Here is a 23,262-nt window from a genome sequence, read left to right as displayed (position 1 = left end):
TGTTGGGTCTTTCTCTGGTTTGGGGATCAAGGTGATGTTTGCTTCATAGAATGTGTTGGGTAATATTCCTTCTTTTTCTATATTTTGGAAGAGGTTTAGTAATATAGTTACTAGTTCTTCTTTAAAGCTTTGATAAAATTCTGATGTGAAACCATCTGGTTCTGGGCTTTTCTTTTTAGGGAGATTTTGTATAGTTGATGCTATTTCAGAACTTGATATAGGCCTGTTCAACATTTCCACTTCATTCTGGCTAAGTCTTGGTAGGTGGCCTACTTCCAGGTATTGGTCGATTTCTTTCAGATTTTCATATTTCTGAGAGTAGAGTTTCTTATAGTATTCGTTAAGAATTTTTCAAATTTCTGAGGGGTCTGTTGTTACTTCATCGTTACCATTTCTAATTGATGGAATTAGAGATTTTACTCTTTTTTTCCTGGTTAGGTTGGGCAAAGGTTTATCTATTTTATTGATCTTTTCAAAAAACCAACTTTTGGATTTATTGATCTGTTGTATAATTCTTTTGTTTTCAATTTCATTTAATTCTGCTCTGATTTTGGTTATTTCTTTTCTTCTGCTGGGTTTGAGGTTGGAGTGTTCTTCCTTCTCCAGTTGCTTGAGATGTCCCATTAAGTTATTAACTTCCTCTCTTTCCGTTTTCTTGAGGAAGGCTTGCAGTGCTATAAATTTCCCTCTTAGGACTGCCTTTGCAGTTTCCCAGAGGTTCTGGTAATTTGTGTCTTGATTGTTGGTTTGTTCCAAAAATTTGGTGATTTCCTTCTTAATCTCGTCTGTAACCCGTCTATCCATCAGCATAAGGTTGTTTAGCTTCCGTGTTTTTGTATGGGTATGCAGGTTCCTATTGTTATTGAGTTCAAGTTTTATTCCATGATGGTCTGAGAAGGTGCAAGGAATAATTTCTATTTTTTTAAATTTGCTGAGCTTAGATTTGTGGCCTAGGATGTGGTCAATTTTGGAGTATGTTCCTTGGGCTGATGAGAAGAATGTGTATTCAGTTTTGTTGGGATGAAATGTTCTGTAGGTGTCTGTTACGTCCAGATGTTGAATGGTTAAGTTTAAATCTAAAATTTCTTTGCTTAGCTTCGTTTTGGAGGATCTATCCAGCACTGCTAAAGGGGTGTTAAAATCTCCAACTACGGGCGGCGCCTGTGGCTCAGTGAGTAGGCGCCAGCCCCATATGCCGAGGGTGGCGGGTTCAAACCCAGCCCCGGCCAAACTGCAACCAAAAAATAGCCGGGCGTTGTGGCGGGCGCCTATAGTCCCAGCTGCTCAGGAGGCTGAGGCAAGAGAATCGCGTAAGCCCAAGAGTTAAGAGGTTGCTGTGAGCCGTGTGATGCCACAGCACTCTACCTGAGGGCGGTACAGTGAGACTCGGTCTCTACAAAAAAAAAAAAAATCTCCAGCTACTATGGAACTGGAGGAAATCAAGTTGCTCATGTCTGTTAGAGTTTCTCTTATAAATTGAGGTGCATTCTGGTTGGGTGCATAAGTATTAATAATTGAAATCTCATCATGTTGAGTATTACCTTTAACAAATATGAAGTGTCCATCCTATCCTTCCTTATTTCGGTTGGTTTAAAGCCTATTGCGTCTGCAAATATAATTGCAATGCCTGCTTTTTTCTGCTTTCCATTTGCCTGGAGTATAGATGACCATCCCTTCACCTTGGGTCTATATTTGTCTTTTAATGTAAGATGCAATTCTTGTGTGCAGCAGATATTTGGCTTGAGTTTTTGTATCCAGTCAGCCAACCTGTGTCTCTTTAGAGGACAGTTTAAACCATTCACATTAATTGAGAATATTCATAAGCCTTTCGAGAGTCTGGTGGACATTTTTAATCCTTTTACGACTGTGGAAGTTGGAATTTTCTGGGTGGGTTTACTTTTGTGGGCAGTATAACGTAATGCTGGTCATTATGGAGGATAGGTCTGAGAATATCCTGGAGAGCTGGTTTAGTTATCGCAAATTTCTTCAACATGTGAATGTCATTGAAGTATTTAATTTCTCCGTCATAAATGAAACTCAATTTAACTGGGTACAGGATCCTGGGTTGAAAGTTATTTTGTTTTAGGAGATTAAAAGTCGATGACCATCCTCTTCTAGCTTGAAAGGTTTCAGCAGAGAGATCTGCAGTTATTCTAATATTCTTGCCCTTGTAGGTGATGGTTTTCTTTCGTCTGTCAGCTTTCAGAATTTTCTCCTTCATATTAACTTTAGTGAAATTGATTATGATGTGTCTGGGGGATGTCTTATTTGGGTTGAGTCGTGCTGGAGTTCTGAAACTGTCTGCTATCTGAATTTCAGAATCTCTTGGCATGTCTGGAAAGTTCTCCCTCATAATCTCATGGAGAAGAGACTCTGTGCCTTGTGAAGCCACTTCATCGCTTTCGGGGATCCCTATAAGACCAACATTGGTTTTCTTCAAATTATCCCAGAGCTCTCTGAGAGAGTGATCTGTGTTTGCCCTCCATTTCTCTTCCTCTTTGAGGGTTTGGGAGCATTCAAAAGCTTTGTTTTCAATGTCAGAAATCCTTTCTTCTGCTTGCTCCATTCTGTTACTGAGGGATTCTACTGTGTTTCTCAGATCTTTGAGGGCTGCAACTTCTTGTCTCAATGTGTCAAAATCTTTTGTCCTTTGGTCTTTGAATTCGTTGAATTCTTGAGATATCTTCTGGGTTACTGCTTGGAATTCTAATTCGATCTTATTTGTTATCCAGATTCTGAATTCGATTTCTGACATCTCAGCTATTTGTTTGTGCATAGGATCTTGTGCTGTGTCTGCCCCATTGATCCTTGGGGGAGTTGATGTACTCTGATTATTCATATTGCCAGAGTTTTTCTATTGATTTTGCCTCATGATTGTTTTTCACCATTGCCTGTGGCCATCCTCAGAGTTGGGGAGGTGTCTCTCCAAGATTAGACCCCAGCAGGATCACTCTATTATTGCTGGATCTTTGTAGGGAGTGACCCTGTGTAGTTCCTCTGGAGCTGCCCCAGCCAGGGAGTTCTGGTTGTGGAAGCAGCTCTGGAGTGTGACACACCCGGATCCAGCAACAGGGCGGGAGGTGGTGTGCACGGTTCTGGGAGTGCCTGGCACCCAGTGACTTTGGCACAGATAGCCCAAGGCTCTAGCAGTCTCTGGCCAGGATAAGGGCTCTGTGCAGAGGCAGGGAGGGCTCTGGAGGGCACTCGGTCACCAGAGTCCCTGGCCAGACGAGTGGGCCTGTGTGGAGGCAGGGAGGGTACAGGAGGGAGGACGCAGGGTTGCGTGGCTCCTGCAGTTCCTGGTCAGGGCATGCGGAGGCCCGGCGGGCACAGCTCTTATAGAGGTCTGGGCAGTGCCAAGCCCAGGAGTTTGAGGTTGCTATGAGCTGTGACGCCACGGTACTCTACCCAGGACAACATCCTGAGGCTCCAGTGTGCCAGAACCAGTCTCACTCTGCCCCTGAGGGTTAAAGCTATAGGTCCCTGCCTTTAGGCTGCTCAGTCACTAGGTTACTAGCTCCCGCCCAATCTTTGCTCTGAGACCCTGAGGGCAGAGCTTGCCGGGGCAGTTCTCTCACAATGACACCCTGCGGCCCACAGCCAAACACCATTAGCTCCATCAGGCTCAGCGGCTCACCCAAAGTTCTCCACACTCCTGCTCAAGCTCTCCCCAAGGCAGTTCAACCGAGTGCCAAGTCCAAAAACACCGAAACAGTTCACAGGTGAGGCCTTTCCGGTTTGCAGTCTCATTGCTGCTTGTACTGACGGCTGCCGGCGGGATTAGGTCAATCAAACACACGCAACCACTTGCCAGTTTTCCACTGTTTTTGTCCTCCTCTTGGGGTCCAGAAGTCCCTTGCTGACTCCCTGTATCCTCAAAGGGATGATTATAGGCAGATCCCACCAGCCAGAGATGCCTGGAGTCTTATCTCCTCAGACTCACGGTGCCCAGTTGCAGGGAAGCTGTTACTCGTCCGCCATCTTGTTCCACCTCTGCAACTCTGAGCTCCCAGCACTCCCCTCCACTCTCACTCTGAGGTCTGGAGGCCTGTCCCCCAGGAGTCCAGATTCTTGGGTGATTTTTCAAGGGCTGTGGACAGGGCCTAAACTGTAGCTGGTCAGTGCTGACTCTGGGGCACGGGAGTGAGGAGAGGATGGTCGGCTGAGAGGGAACCACACTGGAGCCGCGATGCCCCGAGGCACAAAGCAGCACCTGTCTTTTAGCAATAATAGGGCTCACTCACTCTAATTTGGGATTTTTAAGTGTAGTTTTTCTTTTTTTTTTTTTTTTTTGAGACAGAGTGTCACTATGTTGCCCTTGGTAGGGTGCTTTGGCATCACAGCTCACAGCAACCTTAAACTCTTGGGCTTAAGCCAGTGGTTCTCAACCTGTGGGTTGCAAACCATAGGAACTGTATTAAAGGCCCATGGAATTAGGAAGGTTAAGAACCACTTGCTTAAACAGTTCTCTTGCATCAGCCTCCCAAGTAGCTGGGACTACAGGCACCTGCCACGACACCCAGCTATTTTTTTGTTATTGTTGTCGTCGTTGTTTAGCAGGCTCTGGCTAGGTTCAAACCTGCCACGCCTAGTATATGTGGGCCGGTGGCCCTGAGTATAAGGGCACCGTTTTTCTATTCTCCTCCTATAGAGCAATAGAGAAAAGATTGAAGATTATACCCCAAACTATTAGAATGGTTAGAGTGCAATTGAATAGGGAGAAAATGTGGGTTGTACTTTCTATCTTTCTACATGTGTCTATATTATAGCAATCATGTATTCCCTCTATAATTTTTTTAAGAAGAAAACTTTGTTAAATAGCAAGAAATCTATAAAAAAAAATGCAAAAAGATATATAGAAGTAAATAGGCAGCCTTAAGTTTACAATTCAGAAATCTTTAGCTCGCTAGCCTGTTTCTCTTTGCATTTTTTTCCTTTAGGGTATATTCATTTCAAATAATTTTAAAACTACGGTATGTACAGTAGCTGTAACTTTTTTTTTTTTTTTTTTTGCATAGCCTCCCATTACAAGCGTTTTCCAATACCACTAAAACTTGTAAGAATATAGTTTTAAGGCCTGGCGCCTGTAGCTTAAGTGGCTAAGGCACCAGCCACATACACCAGAGCTGGTGGGTTCGAAGCCAGCCCAGGCCTGCCAAACAACAAGGACAACTACAACCAAAAAATAGCCGGCTGTTGTGGCGGGCGCCTGTAATCCCAGCTACTTGGGAGGCTGCAGCAAGAGAATCTCTTAAGACCAAGAATTGGAGGTTACTGTGAGCTGTGACGCCAAAAGAATATAGTTTTAAAATGTTAACTTTAAAGGGCCATAGAATTATTCTGATATCTTTTCTGGAAAGGAGAGTGTTCTATGCCTTAGTTCAGAATTAACATTGACAGAATGAAAGAGCAAGTTGAGCATAAATTAGTCAACATGCTCCCTCCCCTTGGCCTCTGGCCTGTCACAGAATGCACACAACGTCCGCAAAACTAACACTGTGACTAAGCTGTAGGGAATTACAAACTGGAATAGCATTTCTAACTGACTTTTGTAATGTTCTTATCTTTTCCTATGATTTCAGGGCCCGGGACAGCCAAGATAGAAACATCTGCTGCTGGGCAGTTCAGCAAGTCTTTCTCGTTTTCTCCATCGGGGTCAGTAATGAATTTAAGTTTTGTGGCAAATTGCTTACAACCCTATAGTTAGCTTTGCCAAATCTTAATATTATAGATATATTTATATGGTTCTTAAATGTGCATGAACCCAAAATTCTTATCACTACAGTAACATATCCGATGATAGTGGCAGTAACTTAATGTTCTAATATAAATGTTTCCTTTTTATGGTTCAAGTTTTATGTGTGTTATTACATGTTTGTTTTGTTTTTAAACCTAAGCCTCATTTTCTGTTAAATGCTGTAGTTTATCTAGCTTATCACACTAAGACATTTTCATTCTGACACATTTGGTGTTGGATGTGATGATTAAATTGGCTTTATTGTATTGAGAGTTGACTGTATTGAGAGTCTACTTCATAGAGAAGGTAACAAAAGGCAGTAGATGCTTGAAATTTGGGGGTTATATAAGTATGGAAGATCCACTTCTGTTCCATTTTTTAAAAAATAATGGTAGTCATACCTGTACAGTTGAGTCATTTCAAAAGTGAAAGAATTTTCTACGTCTCCTTCTAGGGTGAGTCTTTGTTAACCTTGGAGTGAGATACCTGTTCTATGTTCCAAGCTCTCACGCAGACACCTCTGTGAGCTGCCAAAGCATTTTGTTCCTTCTACCAAAGCAGTTAGGCTGTGTAGTTGGGATCAAAACCTATCCAGAGGTTTTTTTGCATTGAAGTGTGCATCAGTTTCCCAAGAAAAGCCTCTAAACCAGCAGTTCTCAATCTGTGTGAGAACTGCTGCTCTAAACTCTTCACATTATGCCTTTGTAACTGGAATCATGTTAACTGAAGTCTCTTCTTCCCAAAGTTAATATGTTTCTTTTATTTTTATTTTTTTTCTTTTTGTAGAGACAGAGTCTCACTTTATGGCCCTCGGTAGAGTGCTGTGGCCTCACACAGCTCACAGCAACCTCCAACTCCTGGGCTTAAGCGATTCTCTTGCCTCAGCCTCCCAAGTAGCTGGGACTACAGGCGCCTGACACTACGCCCGGCTGTTAATATGTTTCTTAAGTGTTGGGCAGCCTAACGTATTAGAAGAAAAGGCGGTATTAGAATTTGAGGAAGAATGTTATATATTATATGAATTTTGCTTTCCTTTTCTTTTTTTTTTTTTTTCCTTTTGGAGACAGGGTCTGACTTTGTCATCTGCTCCCCAGTCGTATAGATTGGATTTTATTTATTTGAGATAGAATCTCTCTGTGTCACCCAGTACAGTGGTGCAATCATAGCTCACAGTAACCGCAGACTCCTGGGCTACAGCAGTCCTCCTGCTTCAGCCATCTAAGTAGCTGGGACCGTAGTCATGTACCCCCATGTTCGCCTAATTTTTAAATTTTTTGTAGAGAAGGGTCTCACCATGTTGCCTGGGCTGGTCTCAAACTTTTTTTTTTTTGAGACAGCGTCTCACTCTGTCTCCCTCGATAGAGTGCTATGGCATCACAGCTCACAGCAACCTCCAGCTCCTGGGCATAGGTGATTCTCTTGCCTCAGTCTCCCAAGTAGCTGGGACTACAGGTACCCACCACAATGCTCGGCTATTTTTTTGTTGTTGTTGCATTTTGGCTGGGGCTAGGTTGAACCCACCACCTTTGGTATATGGGACCAGTGCCCTACTCACTGAGCCACAGGCGCTGCCCACAAACTTTTTTTTGTTTGTTTTTTTGAGACAGAGCCTCAAACTATCACCTTGGGTAGAGTGCTGTGGCATCATAGCTCACAGCAACCTCCAACTCCTGGGCTCAAGCAATTCTCTTACCTAAGCCTCCCGAGTAGCTGGAACTACAGGCACCCACTACAACATCTGGTCATTTTTTGGTTGTAGTTGTCATTGTTTGGCAGACCCGGGCCAGATTCGAACCCGCCAGCTGTGGTATATGTGGCTGGCTCCCTAGCTGCTTGCACTACAGGCATAGAGCCGTGGCTCAAACTTTTGGCTTCAAGTAATCCTCCCACCTCAGCCTCCCAGAATGCCAAGATTACAGGTGTAAGTCACTATGCCCATCCTTATCTTTTTCTTTATTGTAAATCATTATGTTTTATGCTTTCCAAAAATTATTTGGAGAATATTTTAAAGAAGAGTTCAATGTCAAGAATTAATAATAATTAATCTTCCATGAAATGGTACTCTTCTGTTTTTTAAAGTTGGAAAATTTAGACTCATTGAGTCAATAACTTGTCTCTAATAGATAAAATTACCTTGTCTCTAATAGGTAAAATTTATTTTATTTATTATTTTTTAATAGCCCCTCATCAGTCAACTTGATAGGTACAGTACTTTCACCAAGGTTGAGATGTACTGATAAAGGGTTTTCTGTTTGTTTCATATGATCATATATTTAGCACATCTTTTGGGTGGTCTTTATCCATTTGAGGAAGGCAGTGATGGGTAAAACAAATCTGAATTCTTAAAATTTTACTATATTTGATGTGCTAGGTTTCTTAAATTTTAAAACTGTGTTTAGTTAAAATCTGCTATGTAAACTTTTGTCACAGTGAATGTTCTATTCTGGTTCACGTTTGACTGTGGTATCTTAACTTACAGTGTAATGAAAATGTAGAGAAAGGAGAGAGGAGGTGGTGAAAGGAGTCAGAAAGCTTTTGAACCATATTTTTCCAGCCCAGAATTCATAGCTATGTCAAATGGCAGTGACAAGGCCTTCTCTTTTATTCTGTCCGTCATCTCCCGAGCGAGCAGTGTGGGGCTGTCCAGTGTGCTCCTCACTCTCCCTAATTCAGTTGCTTCTGTGTCACCAGAGGCTCCCAGCCCTCACCATGCAGCCATCTGTTCTGGCCACCATTCCCACATGCTCATTCCTGGTATGTTTCTGCTACTGCAACTTTGCTTTTCTTGGAATAAATTCCCACCCAAATCTCTACTGTGGAAAGCCCAGCCATCCCTCCAAGCCTTCTCATTTGCTCCCTCTTACTTCACCCACAGTGCCTCTCCTGCTGAGAGGTCTTAGAGTAGCTTTACTGCTTGTGAAATATATGTTATGTTTTAAGTGTGTTGTTTGTTTTCTAGATTACAAATTCCTTACAGGTCATTTGTATGAATGAATTATAAAGTAGAATATTACAAAAGGCTATATTATGCCTTAAGTTTGTTCCTTTTTAATTTCTCTTTTTCCACTCATTAGGACAGTTGGCTTTAATTTTGGAATAATCACACCAACACCATCTTCTAATTTCACTGCCACACAAGGTATAGTGTCTGTGTTGTGTAGCATTACTTGTGTATTTACCCTAAATAAGTACAGGTTATTTTTATACAGATGTGTTGACATTTACTTGCGCCTGAGTTTTGTTTACAGTGTCTGCATTAAAGCTTGGTGTCGATGACGCGCATTAGAAATAGGCTCAATTTAAGATACTGATCTGAAGGATTTCAGTCTATTTCCAATATTGAGAACAAGGAAGGGATTTGCTTCAGTAAAATCAAGGCAGTGTTTTAATATTTAAATGTTAACATGTGAATTAAAATATCTTTCTCCACCTTTTTCATCTATAATTAAAATTCCACCCATATGTTGGGTGATTATGTAGGGTAAAATAGACATAATACTGTAGAAATAAAAGACCAAACTCATTGCTTTTGCTTAATAACATCTCTGCAAATACAGTGGTCCCATGCGTGTTGTTAGAAACCCATCCATTAACACGTTTTTTTTTGTTTTTTTTTTTTTTGTAGAGACAGTCTCAGTTTACCACCCTTGGGTAGAGTGCCGTGACGTCACACGGCTCACAGCAACCTCTAACTCTTGGGCTTACGTGATTCTCTTGCCTCAGCACCCCGAGCAGCTGGCACTACAGGCGCCTGCCACAACGCCCGGCTATTTTTTTTGTTGTTGTTGCAGTTTGGCCGGGGCTGGGTTTGAACCCGCCACCCTCGGCATATGGGGCTGGCGCCCTACCTGCTGAGCCACAGGCGCCGCCCCATTAACACGTTTTTAATGTTTCAATGAATTATTAAGTGCCTTCCAGTTATCAGTTTAAGTTATTACATTCATAGTTTTTATTATAAAGGTTATGTGGGGGGTTTTTTGTTTGTTTTTGTTTGTTTTGGTTTTTAAGACAGGATCTTGTTCTATTGCCTAGCCTAGAATGCAGTGGTGTCATCATAGCTCACTGCAACCTCAAATTTCTAGGCTCAGGAAATCCTCCTGTCCTCAGCCTCCTGGATAGCTGGGACTACAGGAACCCACTACCACATCCGGTTCCTTTTTTATTTTTTATAGAGAGGGCATTTTCACTGTGTTGCCCAGACTGGTCTTGAACTCCTGGCTTCAAATATCCTCCTGCCTCAGCCTCCCAAAGTGCTAGAATTATAGGCATGAGCCACCATGCCAGGCCCAGTGTGTCTTTTTGAGCAAAATATAGAGATATTTTAAAGTATAGAGGAGATTAGGATCACACATTGTGCCCCTTGGTAATAACTATTGCTATTCTATTATATTTCCTTCTGGGGATTTTGTCCGTTACTTTTTTTTCCATAATACAATCTCAGGCCAGGCATGGTGGCTTACGCCTGTAATCCACAAGGCGGGTGGATTGCCTGAGCTTAGGAATTCAAGACCAGCCTGAGCAAGAGCAATACCTCATCTCTAAAAATAGCAGGGCATTGTGGCAGGTGCCTGTAGTCTCAGCTATGCTGGAGGTTGGGCAAGAGAGTCACTTGAGCTCAAGAATTTGAGGTTGCTGTGAGCTGTGACAACACCGCACTCTACTGAGGGCAACAAAGTGAGACTCTGTCTCAAAAACATCAAAAATAAAAAAAAATACAATCTCATGTGAATTTTCCAAGAATTATTAAAAAATCTTATGTAAATATCATTTTTATGGCTTTATAATTCTATCTTATAGCTATGCCATATTTTTCTAACCATTCACCTATTGGACATTTAGGTTATTTTCATGTTTCCCCTATTATAAATAAAATTCTGGCCATCTATCATTTATTTGCTCAACACATATGTTTGTGAGTGCCTACCCATGTGGTAGGATTTTCTTAGTGGAAACAGGATTTTCTGACATCTACGGTTGTCCCAAAAGTTGCCCCTAACATTGCCATACATATGGGAAGTGGGAAATTGTAGCTAAATGTACCTTTCTTTACAAAATATTCATTACAAAATTTTACAAAGAGGTGGCCAAAATGTAGGGAGTACCTGATGATCACAGGTAGTAGAGATTTTGCAGTGTTCCCCAGAGTTTTTGATAGCCACGCGTCTTACAACAGCATTGAGTTAGGATCATCAGTAGAAATGTGCAGTAGGTTAATCTTAGTTTATGAATATCATATTTCTGTTACTCTCATTTACTGTTGTTTGACCAGGCCTTTTTGTGAATGCTTTGCCCATGCATGGTTTGGTCTTTGTAACAGCTCTATTCAATTAGGCATTGTAATTATCCAGATTTTCCATGTGAGGAAGTTGAGGCCCAGCGAGGTAAGGTAACCTTTCTAGAGTATACAGCCAGCAAGTGGCAAAGTTCTTGACCATGTTCTTGACTCTAGGCCTTGCTGCCTCTGTAAAATAGTGAGTTAATAGAGCAAACAAGTAGCCATTAATTGTATGTAAAAATGATTGTGGATTAATACTTCATTTGCCCATAAAAAATAAAGGAAGAACTTCCATTTTTAATCAAATCCTGGTCTTTAAGTAGGTCTGTAGGCTAGCATTATGCTGAGGATGTTATTGAGAAAAGTGCACAGGTAGTCAGGGGAATATAAGGGAGGATGCCTTTTTATCTTTTGGGTAATATGTTATTTCATGTATTCTAAATGTTGTGGATTTGTTGTGATTTAATGGTCCTAAAAAGAGTATATGTTCCTTTTCGTATCAGTGAGGTGATAGTCAGAGCTGATGTTCCTAAAGAGAAGCATTCATTCTGTCCTCCCCAAAGAAAACTGTTAGAACAGGATATTCCTGACTCTTAAAGAGGAAGAAAGAGTTTTGGCTTAGAAATCCAGTCAATGGAGCCCGTGGTAGGTCCTATTTTGCCAAATCCAACTCATTTCCTAATTTCTTTTTCTTACAAGGGGCAACTCCCTCCACTAAGGAGTCAAACCAGCTCGACACATTCTCATTTGGTGGGGGAGGCAAACCTTTTTATGAGACTGTTCCTGAAAGCTCTCCTCCTGGAATCATAGCAACACCCATCCTCACAGGAGCTGCCACTACATCTCCAGGAGAGACCTCTCCGTCCGGCAGCAGACCTGTGGCACCTTCTGGAATTGCTCTTTCTACCACCTCTAGCAAGTTGGAAACTCCACCATCGAAGTTGGGAGAGCTTCTGTTTTCAAATTCTTTGGCTGGAGAAACTCTAGGAAGTTTCTCAGGACTACGGGTTGGCCAAGCAGAAGATGCTGCAAAGCCAGCTAGTAAGACTTCATCCACAAGCCTAACTAGTGCCCAGCCTACCAAGACGTCAAACGTGCCCTCAGGGTTTAGTTTTAGTGGCCCTGCAGCATTAGGGAAGCATGTGGAGCCCTCTGTGACCTCTTCTGTCACCACCACCACCACAGTAGCATCACCAACAGTTGTGAGCCCGAGCACCAGCAGTTCCTCGGCTGGTGTTTTTAGCAGTCTACCACTCACCAATGCAGGGCCCTCTGGGGCAGTCAGTCTTGGTGGGACATCTCTAAGTGGTGGCAAGACTAGTTTTTCATTTGGAAGCCAACAGGCCAGCAGCGTAGTGCCATCTACCCCACCGTCAGCTACAGCTGCCAGCGGCACTCCACTTCCAACATCATTCCCCACCTTGTCATTCGGTAGCCTCCTGACTTCAACATCTGTCCCCTCCCTGCCTGTGTCCTCTGGTAAAAGCACAGAGGCAGCTGCGTCATCGGCTTTGCCCGAGAAGCCAGGCGGCAGTGAGGGCTCAGTGTCAGCAACCTCACTCCCAGGGCAGCAGCCATCAGCCCAGCCTCCCCAGGCTCCACTGCAAACTTCGGACTCTGTTAAGAAAGAACCCGGTCCTGTCCACCCCACAGTCAGCACTGCAAGCACCGCAGCAGCTAGTGCCAGTCTCGCAGCACCTTCTGCAGAGTCCATGCCAGCAGCCACGGTGGGCCCTGATGGCAGGGTGGAGGCAGCATCTCCTGTTTCCACCTTCTCGGTGCCTGGACAGGCAGCTGTCTCAGCTCCTGCTGTCTCGAGTCCAGGCCCTGTGACCATCGAAACATCAAGTGCCCCCACAACCTCTAGCACTGCTTCCAGCATTGCTCCCAGCCCAGCTACAGAGGCAGCAGTGTTTGGGGCTGTCACTTCTGGCTCGTCAGTCTTTACTCAGCCCCCTGCTGTGAGTTCAAGCTCAGCCTTCAGCCAGCTCACCACCAACACAGCCACTGCCCCCTCTGCCACCCCTGTGTTTGGGCAGGTGGCAGCCAGCACTGCACCCAGCGTGTTTGGGCAGCAGACAGCCAGTGCAGCCAGCACGACAGCCTCCACGCCACAGGTCAGCAGCTCAGCGTTTGGCAGTCCAGCTTTTGGTGCCTCAGCCTCAGGAGTCTTTGGACAGACGACCTTTGGGCAGGCCCCGGCCTTCGGGCAGTCGACAAGCAGCCCCGCGGGTGGCTTCTCCTTCAGTCAGCCTGGGTTCAGTTCCGTGCCTGCCTTCGGCCAGTCTGTTTCTTCCACCACCACATCCACCAGTGGGAATGTCTTCGGTGCCTCTTCAAGTGCCAGCAGCTCTAGCTCCTTCACATTTGGACAGTCCTCTACCAATGCAGGAGGGGGGCTGTTTGGCCAAACAAGCCCTCCTGCTTTTGGTCAGAGTCCCGGCTTTGGGCAGGGAGGCTCTGTGTTTGGTGGAGCCTCAGCCGCCACCACCACTGCAGCGTCCTCCGGGTTTAGCTTTTGTCAAGCTTCAGGTAAGAGTTTATGGAAGCTTTTTACTTTGCTCCCTTTGTGTTATTTGAAACATTTGCAACAACCTGCATTGCTCTCATAATTAAAAGAAAGAAAGGGGAAAAGACCCAAAAAATAACCTGTAAGAGAGGGCAAAGCCCTGTGATCTCAAAAGTTACTTTGCCTAATTGGCTGGATCTGTTCTAGCTCAGTGTAGCTCCGGTTGTGCTTCTTAGCAAGTCGTCCACTCTGCTAGCCACCAGACTGCCAGCCAGTTTCATGGGGAAAAAACAGGGATCTTTAGTTTAAGGTCATGGCAAGTAATTTAATGTCTCATAAATAAGATATTTTCAATTTGGAAAGTGCTTTAGAGGTCAGTATGTCCAAAACTGTCAAGCCTCAAGGAGACTAATCCAGTGTCAGATAGTGCCAGCAGTGGGGTCAAAAGGAGAATCCCCGAAGATCTGTCACTGCCCATCTGGTATTTTATATTTTCTTTTACCCCATCTTTCGTACTAGAATGGTAGATACTGACATTTGAAGACTTGGGTTTTTCTTATTTTCCATGTAGTGATTTTTTTAAGTTTTACTACTTTTGATAGTTAAAACTTAATCCTTAACTATTGCATGTCCAATTTTAGTGGCTGCTTTTACTTCCAAAAGTTACCAAAGACGGGACAGTTTAAAAACTTTTCTAAAGTTTGCTTTCCGGTGGCTGTCTTACGAGAGGCAATTCTTCACCACTTAGGCTCTGGGATCAGTGATAAACACGCATCAGTGATATTTTTTGGTGGGCAAGATTATTAGTAACTTCTGGCTCATTTCTTCAGTGATAATTTACTTGAAAATGGCTCATAAATTTTCAGAAAGAAAATGTTTTCCTTCCTTCAACAAATGTTTTTTAAGCTCCTACTAAATTTGCATACACAGACCTGTGGTAAAAAGACACAGTTTTGCTGTCTGCCAGTTGGCCTCTCTGAATGATGAGAAATGTGCTGACTGGGTCCAGAAAATAGAGAAAAAGCCTAGTGAGTCTAAAAGAGAGTAGGATATTAATCATGGTCTCTACTGCACCATTTATTCTGCCTTCAAAATTTGAGAAACCTGGCTGGGCGTGGTGGCTCATGCCCATAGTCCTAGCACTCTGGGAGGTCGAGCGGGTGGATTTCCCCAGTGGAGTTTGAGACCAGCCTGAGCCAGAGTGAGACCCCATCCCTACAAAAAAAAAAAAAAAAAAAAAAAAAGCCGAACGTTGTGGAGGGCACATGTAGTCCCACCTACTTGGAAAGCTGAGGCAAGAGAATCACTTGAGCCCAAGAGTTGGAGGTTGCTGTGAGCTGTGATGCTACAGCACTCTACCAAGTGCCATAAAGTGAGAGTGTCTCAATAAAAGAGTAAATAAATAAATAAATAAAAGAAAATAAAAAGAAAATTTAGGGGAAGAACTTCAAACTAAAATAATTTAATACAAAAAATTTAAAAAAAAAAAAAAAACTTGAGAAACCTCATGTACAAGCATGATGAGACTATTCAGAACCCCTGAAGACGTATGTTTTCATCTAGTGTAGAAAAGTACCTGTGCACTTCAGCCCTGGTAGAGGAGCTGAGATTTGCCCAAGCTCACCTCCCTCATCAGTGATGGAAAGACAATAGAACTCCTGCCCTATCACTTCTTATCTGGTATTCTTTTGTTAAAATATGTACATAGTTCTGCCTGATTTTCCCAGGCCTGTTCAGTCAGCACCTCAACCATGTTATGCCATCTGGAAGAAAGATAAACTACCTTAAAAGAATTGTTATTGGAGAATCATAGGAAACCAGAGAATAAAACTATTCATAATAGTGAATCAGTCATTGGAAAGAATTCCCGGTGGCCTCAAGTCTGGGGAGAAGTTACTCTGGGAATATACCATCTTCTTGGCCCCCCACTTACTTGGGATTTAATAGGAGGGAAGGAATCTATCCTTGGGACTTTGAAATTTATACTATTATAAAATGTTAGCAATAAAAAAAGGTTTTAAAGTATTTACTCAGAATTTTTTCCATTTTCTTTTTTTTTTTTATAGAGACAGAGTCTCACTTTACCGCCCTCGGTAGAGTGCCGTGGTGTCACATGGCTCACAGCAACCTCCAGCTCTTGGGCTTACCGATTCTCTTGCCTCAGCCTCCCGAGCAGCTGGGACTACAGGCGCCCTCCACAGTGCCCGGCTATTTTTTGTTGTTGTTGTTGGAGTTTGCCTGGGGCTGGGTTTGAACCTGCCACCCTCGGTATGTGGGGCCGGCGCCCTACTCACTGAGCCACAGGCACCACCATTTTCTACATTGATTCCTAAGTTGATTTATCCTGTGACTCTCAGCAAACAGAAATGCTGTTAAAACAAACCAGTACTTTTTTTTTTTTTTTTGAGATGGAGTTTCACTATGTCGCCCTCGGTAGAGTGCTGTGGCGTCACAGCTCACAGCAACCTCAAACTCTTGGGCTTAATCGATTCTCTTGCCTCAGCCTCCCTAGTAGCTGAGACTACAGGTGCCCAACACAACACCTGACTGTTTTCTTGTTACAGTTGTCATTGTTGTTTAGCAGGCCCAGGCTAGGTTCAAACCCTTCCAGCTCCCATGTATGTGGCCGGCACCCTAACCCCTGGACTACAGGCGCCCAGCCAAACCAGTACTTTTGTTGTTCTAAAGAAGACTCATCCAAGTTGAATTTTTGTTTTCTTTGTATTTTATAGGTTTTGGGTCCAGTAATACTGGTTCTGTGTTTGGTCAAGCAGCCAGTACTGGAGGAACAGTCTTTGGCCAGGTAAATATGTGTTTGTCTGTATTCATGTCCCATGTATCAGACCCATCCACATTTTGCCACTGTAATAGAATCAGTTTGTGTTGTGTCTCCAAGCTCAGCATACAGCCACCCACTTTCCTAGGCTTCCTTCTCCAGCTGCCTCTGGATGTAGAAGTCTTGACTTTGGAGAAAAGAATCACTAGAATTTTGATCCTTCTATGATAGCCCTCTGGGAAAGTACTTTAAAAGCACATTGCCTGGCGGCACCCATAGCTCAGTAGGTAGGTCACCAGCCACATATACCCAGGCTGGCAGGTTTGAATCCAGCCCCAGGCCAGCTGAACAACAATGACAACTGCAAAAAAAAATAGCTGGGTGTTGTGGCGGGCGCCTGTAGTCCCAGCTACTTGGGAGGCTAAGGCAAGAGAATCACTTAAACCAAAGAGTTTGAGGTTCCTGTAAGCTATAATACCACGGCACTCTACCGAGGGCAACATAATAAGACTCTGTCTCAAAAAAAAAACCAAAAACACAATGCCTGATTTCTATCAGTTGGCCTGTTCTGTTAGGCCAAGGGTTGACAACCTACAATCCATTCCCTTTGGCCTTGTTTTGGTTTTTTTTTTTTTTTTTTTTTTTTTTTTTCAGTTTTTTTTAATATTTTTAAACGGTTGTTTAAAGAAAACAAAAAGGGGCTCAGTGCCTGTGGCTCAAGCGGCTAAGGCGCCAGCCACATACACCTGAGCTGGCAGGTTCAAATCCAGCCTAGGCCCACCAAACAATGACGGTCGCAACCAAAAAATAGCTGGGCGCTATGGCAGGCACCTGGAGTCCCAGCAACCTGGGAGGCGAAGGCAAGAGACTTGCTTGAGCCCAGGAGTTGGAGGTTGCGGTGAGCTGTGATGCCACGGCACTCTACCCAGGGTGACAGCTTGAGGCTCTGTCTCAAAAAAAAAAAGAAAACAAAAAAGGGAGAAGAATATGTAACAGATTGTGTGTACTCCCTGTGCCAAAGCTGTATGTCATCCAGAGACCCCGCTTGGTGATGTGAGCTGTTTGACTTTGCATAGTTGAAGTTCTCTGTGTAACAGCTGGAGTATTAAGTGCCTAATACAGATTAACTTGAGTGATCACCAAAGCACTTCTATAAGGTAGGAGCTGTTATTTACTCCCACTTGAGAGATAGGACTCTGGGGCCAGAGAGGTTAAATGTACTATTTTATCCCATACCAGCAATTGTTAGATCATATTAGCCTCCTAAAGAGCCCATCTGAAAAAAGATTCTCTGATGTATTGGAAACGGTTTTGATTCTCTGAAGGTGGAATTGCTATTAGTCTAGCAGTTAATAAAGTGCTTGGAATAATTTGTAATTTTTATAGATGCACAGGAAATATTCTTCATCATCTGCACTTTTGTTTGAAGATGGGTTCCCCCTTAGTGATCTCTCTAAAAGAGAGAAATGAAACTTCTGATTTCCCATTTCTTATAATGGAGGTCTAGGTTATTCAAACTAAGTTCCTATTCAAAACTGCTAAAACTGTTAGATGCAACATAATCTAACTAGGTATTTTACCAAGCCAAAAAAGGGAAATGGGGACCTAGAAAAGTGAAGTACCCCACAGAAGCCACTATGCCTTGACAGCACTTGCTAATCTAAGAAAATTTGAATTCTCTATTTAAAAATCCCCAGGGTAAAGAAACAAAAATTACTAAGATATGGACAAAATAGAGACCTTCCTCAACAAAAAGCTAGGACTCCAAATTAACAAGCCTCAGCCTTCAAATATGGCCTGACATGGTTCTAGCATGGTAGAGCTTCCAGATGTTGGGCAGAGCAGTCAGACTCCCTCTAAATAAAACATGCTTTACTCTAGGCCTCAAATTATTCTTACAAATAACTTTTTTGTAAAAAAGAATTCTCACACCTAAATTAGTCACATAAGGAAATAAGGAACTATGAGCAAAAGCCAGAACAAACATCAGAAATATCTTTGCAGAGACTGCCTAGAGTATAAATCAACTATGTTTTACATGTTTAAAAGAAATGAAACAAATTTGAAAACACCATTAAGGAGTAGGAAGTTTAAAAAAAATGTCAGAACAGATTTGAAAAATAACCACATAGAATTTCTGGAAAAAATACAGTAATTAGGATTTAAAACTCAGTGGATATATTTTAAACACATTAGACCAAACTGAAAAGAGTAGTAGTTCACTAGAACAGGATGGGACAGTGAGTGTTCAGGCCCTGAGGGTGTCGGCCACCTCTGCTGTTGACTAGGGAAGCACCTAGAATCTGCAGAATGAATGAGTGTGGTTATGTTCCAGTAAAACTTTACTAACAAAAACAGGCCATGGCCTGGATTTGACCCCTGAGCTGTAGTTTGGTGACCCTTGAACTGAAAAAGTAGGTTAGGGCGGTGCCTGTGGCTCAAAGGAGTAGGGCACCAACCCCATATACTGGAGGTGGCAGGTTCAAACCTGGCCCCGGCCAAAAACTGCAAAAAAATAAAATTAAATAAAAATTAAATAGTAGGTTAAATTATCTGGAATGCATCATGGAGAGCAAAGAAAGATGGAAAATACAAAAGAGCAAAAATCCTTCAAGAGAAAATCTCACATACATTTAATCAGAATCCCAGAAGGAGAAGAGAGAGAATGTGTGGCAATATTAGAAAAAAATACAGAAATTTCTAAAACAAATAGGCAACAGCAATCCACAGATTCAGATGCCCAACAAGTGCCACACAGAATGCATTAACATTAAAGGAAATTGATTCTGAGACCTGTCCTAGTGAAACTGCAGAACAACAAAAAGAAAACAGTGGAAGCAAATAGAGAAAAAGACAGGTTACATTCTAAGTAGCCAAGTTGCAGTGACTGCTGACTTCCTGGCAGCAGCTACAGAGAATTAAATAAAAATCAAGACTTTTTATTTCAGGTAAACAAATACTGAGAGAATGTATGTTTAGTACACCTGAAGGAAATTCTAAGGGATATTCCTCAGGCAGAAGGAAAATTCTACCTCACTAAAATTACAGCCTTCTTAATGTTAGGGTAGAACAAGCCATGAAATAGGAAAATTGTAGCCTGTATAACCAAAGGATTAATTGTATTCAGAGTATGTAGAATTCCTACAAATCAAAAAGAGGAAAATACAGCTATACCCAAATTAAATGATAAAAAGAGCTATTAATACCAAGTATTAGTGAGGAAAAGAGCAACTGAAATTCTCATATGTTGGGCAGTGCCTGTGGCTCAGTGAGTAGGGCGCCGGCCCCATATACCGAGGGTGACAGGTTCAAACCCAGCCCCGGCCAAACTGCAACAAAAGATAGCCAGGCGTGGGGCGGCGCCTGTGGCTCATGAGTAGGGCGCCGGCCCCATATGCCGAGGGTGGCGGGTTCAGGCCCAGCCCCGGCCAAACTGCAACAACCACAAAAAAATAGCCGGGCGTTGTGGCGGGCGCCTGTAGTCCCAGCTGCTCAGGAGGCTGAGGCAAGAGAAACGCGTAAGCCCAAGAATTAGAGGTTGCTGTGAGCCGTGTGACGCCACGGCACTCTACTACCCGAGGGCAGTACAGTGAGACTCTGTCTCTACAAAAAAAAAAAAAAAAAAAGATAGCCAGGCGTTATGGCAGGCACCCGTAGTCCCAGCTACTCGGGAAGCTCAGGCAAGAGGATCACCTAAGCCCAAGAGTTGGAGGTTGCTGTGAGCTGTGATACTATGGCACTCTACTGAGGGTGACAAAGTGAGACTATCTCTAAGAAAAAAGAAAGAAATTCTTATATATTGCTGGTGAAAGTATAAAATCACATTAACCACTTTGAAAAGCCATCTGGCAATATCAAAACTATACAAAATCTCTACTGACCCAGCATATCTACCTGGAATATGTAATAAACAAGAATGAGTGTTTTTGCTCAGCAAAAGATACGGATAAGAATGTTCATAGTAGGCCAAGCACAGTGTCTGATGCTTGTAATTCCAGCACTTTGAAAGACCAAGGCAGGAGGATCGCTTGAGACCAGGAGTTTGAGACCAGCCTGGCCAATAAGCAACATCCTATCTCTACAAAAAAATGAAAAATTAAAATTAGCTGGGTGTGGTGGCACACACCTGTAGTCCTAACTACTCTGGAGGCTGTCAGGAGGGTCTTCTTAGCTTGGGAGTTTGAGTGAACTGTGATGATGCCACTGCACTGCAGTCTGGGCAACAGAGAGCAACCCTGTTTCTAAAAAAGTAATAATTTTTGCTGGGCGCAGTGGCGCAGCTGTAGTCCCAGCTACTCGGGAGGCTGAGACAGGAGGATCGCTTAAGTCCAGGAGTTCTGGGCTGTAGTGCACTGTGCTGATCAGGTGTGTCTGCACTAAGTTCAGCATCAATATGGCGACCTCCTGGGAGCGGGGGACCACCAGGTTGCCTAAGGAGAGGTGAACTGGCCCAGGTTGGAAACAAAGCAAGTCAAAGCTCCTGTGCTAATCAGTAGTGGGATCGCACCTGTGAATAGCCACTGCACTGCAGCCTGGGCAACATAGTGAGACCCTGTCTCTTAAAAAATGATAGTAGTTTTTAAAAAGAATGTTGATAGGATGATATTCTTCATAGCTAATGATTATCAGGAAAGCTAATGCTTATCAGTTGAAGAATGGATAAGTAAATTGTATTGTATTTATAAAATGTACTACTCCTGTACAAAATAGATGAAACCTACAGGTATAGCGTTAACAGATGCTGGCGTGGACACAGAGAGAAAGGAACTCTTACACATTGTTGGAGGGACTGCAAACTAGTGCAACCTCTATGGAAAATGATATGGAGAACCTCAAAGAACTTAAGGTAGACCTGCCATTTAATCTAGCAGTTGCACTGCTGGGAATATAACCAAAGGAAAAAAAGGTCATTTTATTAAATGTTTATAGCAGCACAATCCATAATTGCAAAGTTGTAGGAACAACCCAGGTGCCTGCCAATACATGAATAGATTAATCAACTGTGGTATATGCATACTATGAAATACTCCTCAGCCACAAAAAAAAAATGGCCATCTAGTGTTTTGGCAGGGGCAACCTGGAGGGAACTAGAGACTATTCTTCTAAATGAAATACCACAAGAATGGAGAAACAAACTCATCTACTCCATAGCAAATTGAAACTAAATGCACAAATGGAATCTTTGTTTTGTTTTGTTTGAGACAGAGTCTCAGTTACCTTGGGGTAGAGTGCCGTGGGATCATAACTCACAGCATCCTAAAACTCTTGGGCTCAAGCGATTTTCTTGCCTCAGATTTCCAAGTAGCAGGGCCTATAGGCACCCACCACAACGCCCTGTGATTTATTTTTAGAGATGGGGTCTCGCTCTTGCTCAGGCTGGCCTTGAACTCTTGAGCTCAGGCAATCCATCCAACTTGGCCTCCCAGAGTGCTGGGATTACAGACATGAGCCACCGCTCCCGGCTTCACATATGGAAGCTTAGTGAAAGTCAGGCTTCAGGGCGGCGCCTGTGGCTCAGCGGGTAGGGTGCCGGTCCCATATGCCAGAGGTGGCGGGTTCAAACCCAGCCCTGGCCAAAAAAAAACCACACAAAAAAAAAGAAAGTCAGGCTTCAGGTGAAGAGTGGATCGGTGAATCCACACCTGTGGGGTACACTGTCTGGGTGAAGGCCACACTTGTATGTATCTATCTGAACACAAAGTACGGTGGCTCATGCCTGAAATCCCAGTACATGTAGACTGAAACCAGGGCCTGTCCAAATTAATTTATTAGTGGTGAGTAAGACAGACAAAAGTGACCATGCTCACAAAGCTTCCATTTGGTGGAGGGGATCAGTCTTTGAAGACCGGGAAGAGGTGGCGCCTGTAGCTCAAGCGGCTAAGGTGCCAGCCACATAAACCAGAGCTGGCGGGTTCAAATCCGGCCCGGGCCTGTCAAACAATGACAACTACAACCAAAAAAAAAAAAAATAGCCGGGCGTTGTGGTGGGTGCCTGTAGTCCCAGCTACTTGGGAGGCTGAGGCAAGAGAATCACTTAAGCCCAGGAGTTGGAAGTTGCTGTGAGCTGTGACGTCACAGCACTCTACTGAGGGTGATAAAGTGAGACTCTGTCTAAAAAAATAAAATAAAATAAAGACCAGGAAGAAATAAAGTACTGGGAAGAAATAAAGCATAAAGATTGTGATAATAATCAGGGAAGACAGGTTAGGTCAGACAGGCAGGAAATACCTCTCTAAAGAAGTTTCATAAATATCTTTCTCTTTTTCTTTTTCTTTTAACATTTTGTCTCTTTGAATTAAGACCAGATAAGAGCCCCACATTGAGTTTGCTTAGTATACCTCTTAAGTCTCTTTGTAGGTTTCCCTTTCTTGTCTCCATTTTTTATTTTTCCTCACTGTTCACTTGTTGAGCAGAGCTGGTCATTTGTCCTGTAGCTCCCCAGGCTCTCATTGCTGACTGCATCCTTGTGGTGTGGCTTCCGAGTTAACTTGGTCTTTGTTCCCCTTTTACTTCCTGTGAAGTATTTGACTTAGTCCTTATTCTGTGATATTAAGGAATTATTATTAAGTTTCTCTGTCGTAATGGTGTTGTGGTTGTGGTTTGTTTAGATTTATACTGGGAATAACTAGATGAAGTGATGGACGTGTCTGGGATCTGCTTCCTCCCTAGGCTACAGTGAACAGGATTCTCTCTCACCATTCGTGAGAGTGCGGTAACCATCAAGTCATACTCACTTCAGTGAAGTACATTAGTTATCTGCTCTATTCATTTCTGTGGGTGGGCATTATCAAATGACATTAAAATTAGGCTAAACCCTCTAAAATTGGTGGGGGCTTGCAGGTAGAATGTTCATGTATCAGCAGTTTCCTGTCTTTCAGCCTGATACTTCCTCTCTAGAAACATCAGTTGTCGGGCCTTCTTCTTTCAGTGGCAGCTGACTACTTAATCAAAGCCTGTGCTTTTGT

General features: G+C 43.1%; 1 protein-coding gene across 5 annotated transcripts in view; it reads left to right on the top strand.

Annotated features, from left to right (window-relative positions):
• Positions 1 to 23,262, top strand: part of NUP214 (nucleoporin 214) — a 140,776-nt gene that overhangs the window by 95,419 nt on the left and 22,095 nt on the right. For all 5 annotated transcript variants that reach the window (XM_053559309.1, XM_053559302.1, XM_053559313.1 and 2 more), the window contains 4 exons: positions 5,583 to 5,655; positions 8,812 to 8,876; positions 11,712 to 13,544; positions 16,254 to 16,324. In XM_053559309.1, the coding sequence (XP_053415284.1) occupies positions 5,583 to 5,655; positions 8,812 to 8,876; positions 11,712 to 13,544; positions 16,254 to 16,324 (2,042 nt within the window). The remainder of the gene's footprint in view (positions 1 to 5,582; positions 5,656 to 8,811; positions 8,877 to 11,711; positions 13,545 to 16,253; positions 16,325 to 23,262) is intronic.

Source organism: Nycticebus coucang, chromosome 2 (assembly GCF_027406575.1).
Source record: "Nycticebus coucang isolate mNycCou1 chromosome 2, mNycCou1.pri, whole genome shotgun sequence".
NCBI classification, from domain to species: Eukaryota; Metazoa; Chordata; class Mammalia; order Primates; family Lorisidae; genus Nycticebus; species Nycticebus coucang.
This window is presented reverse-complemented; position numbering and strand designations above follow the sequence as displayed.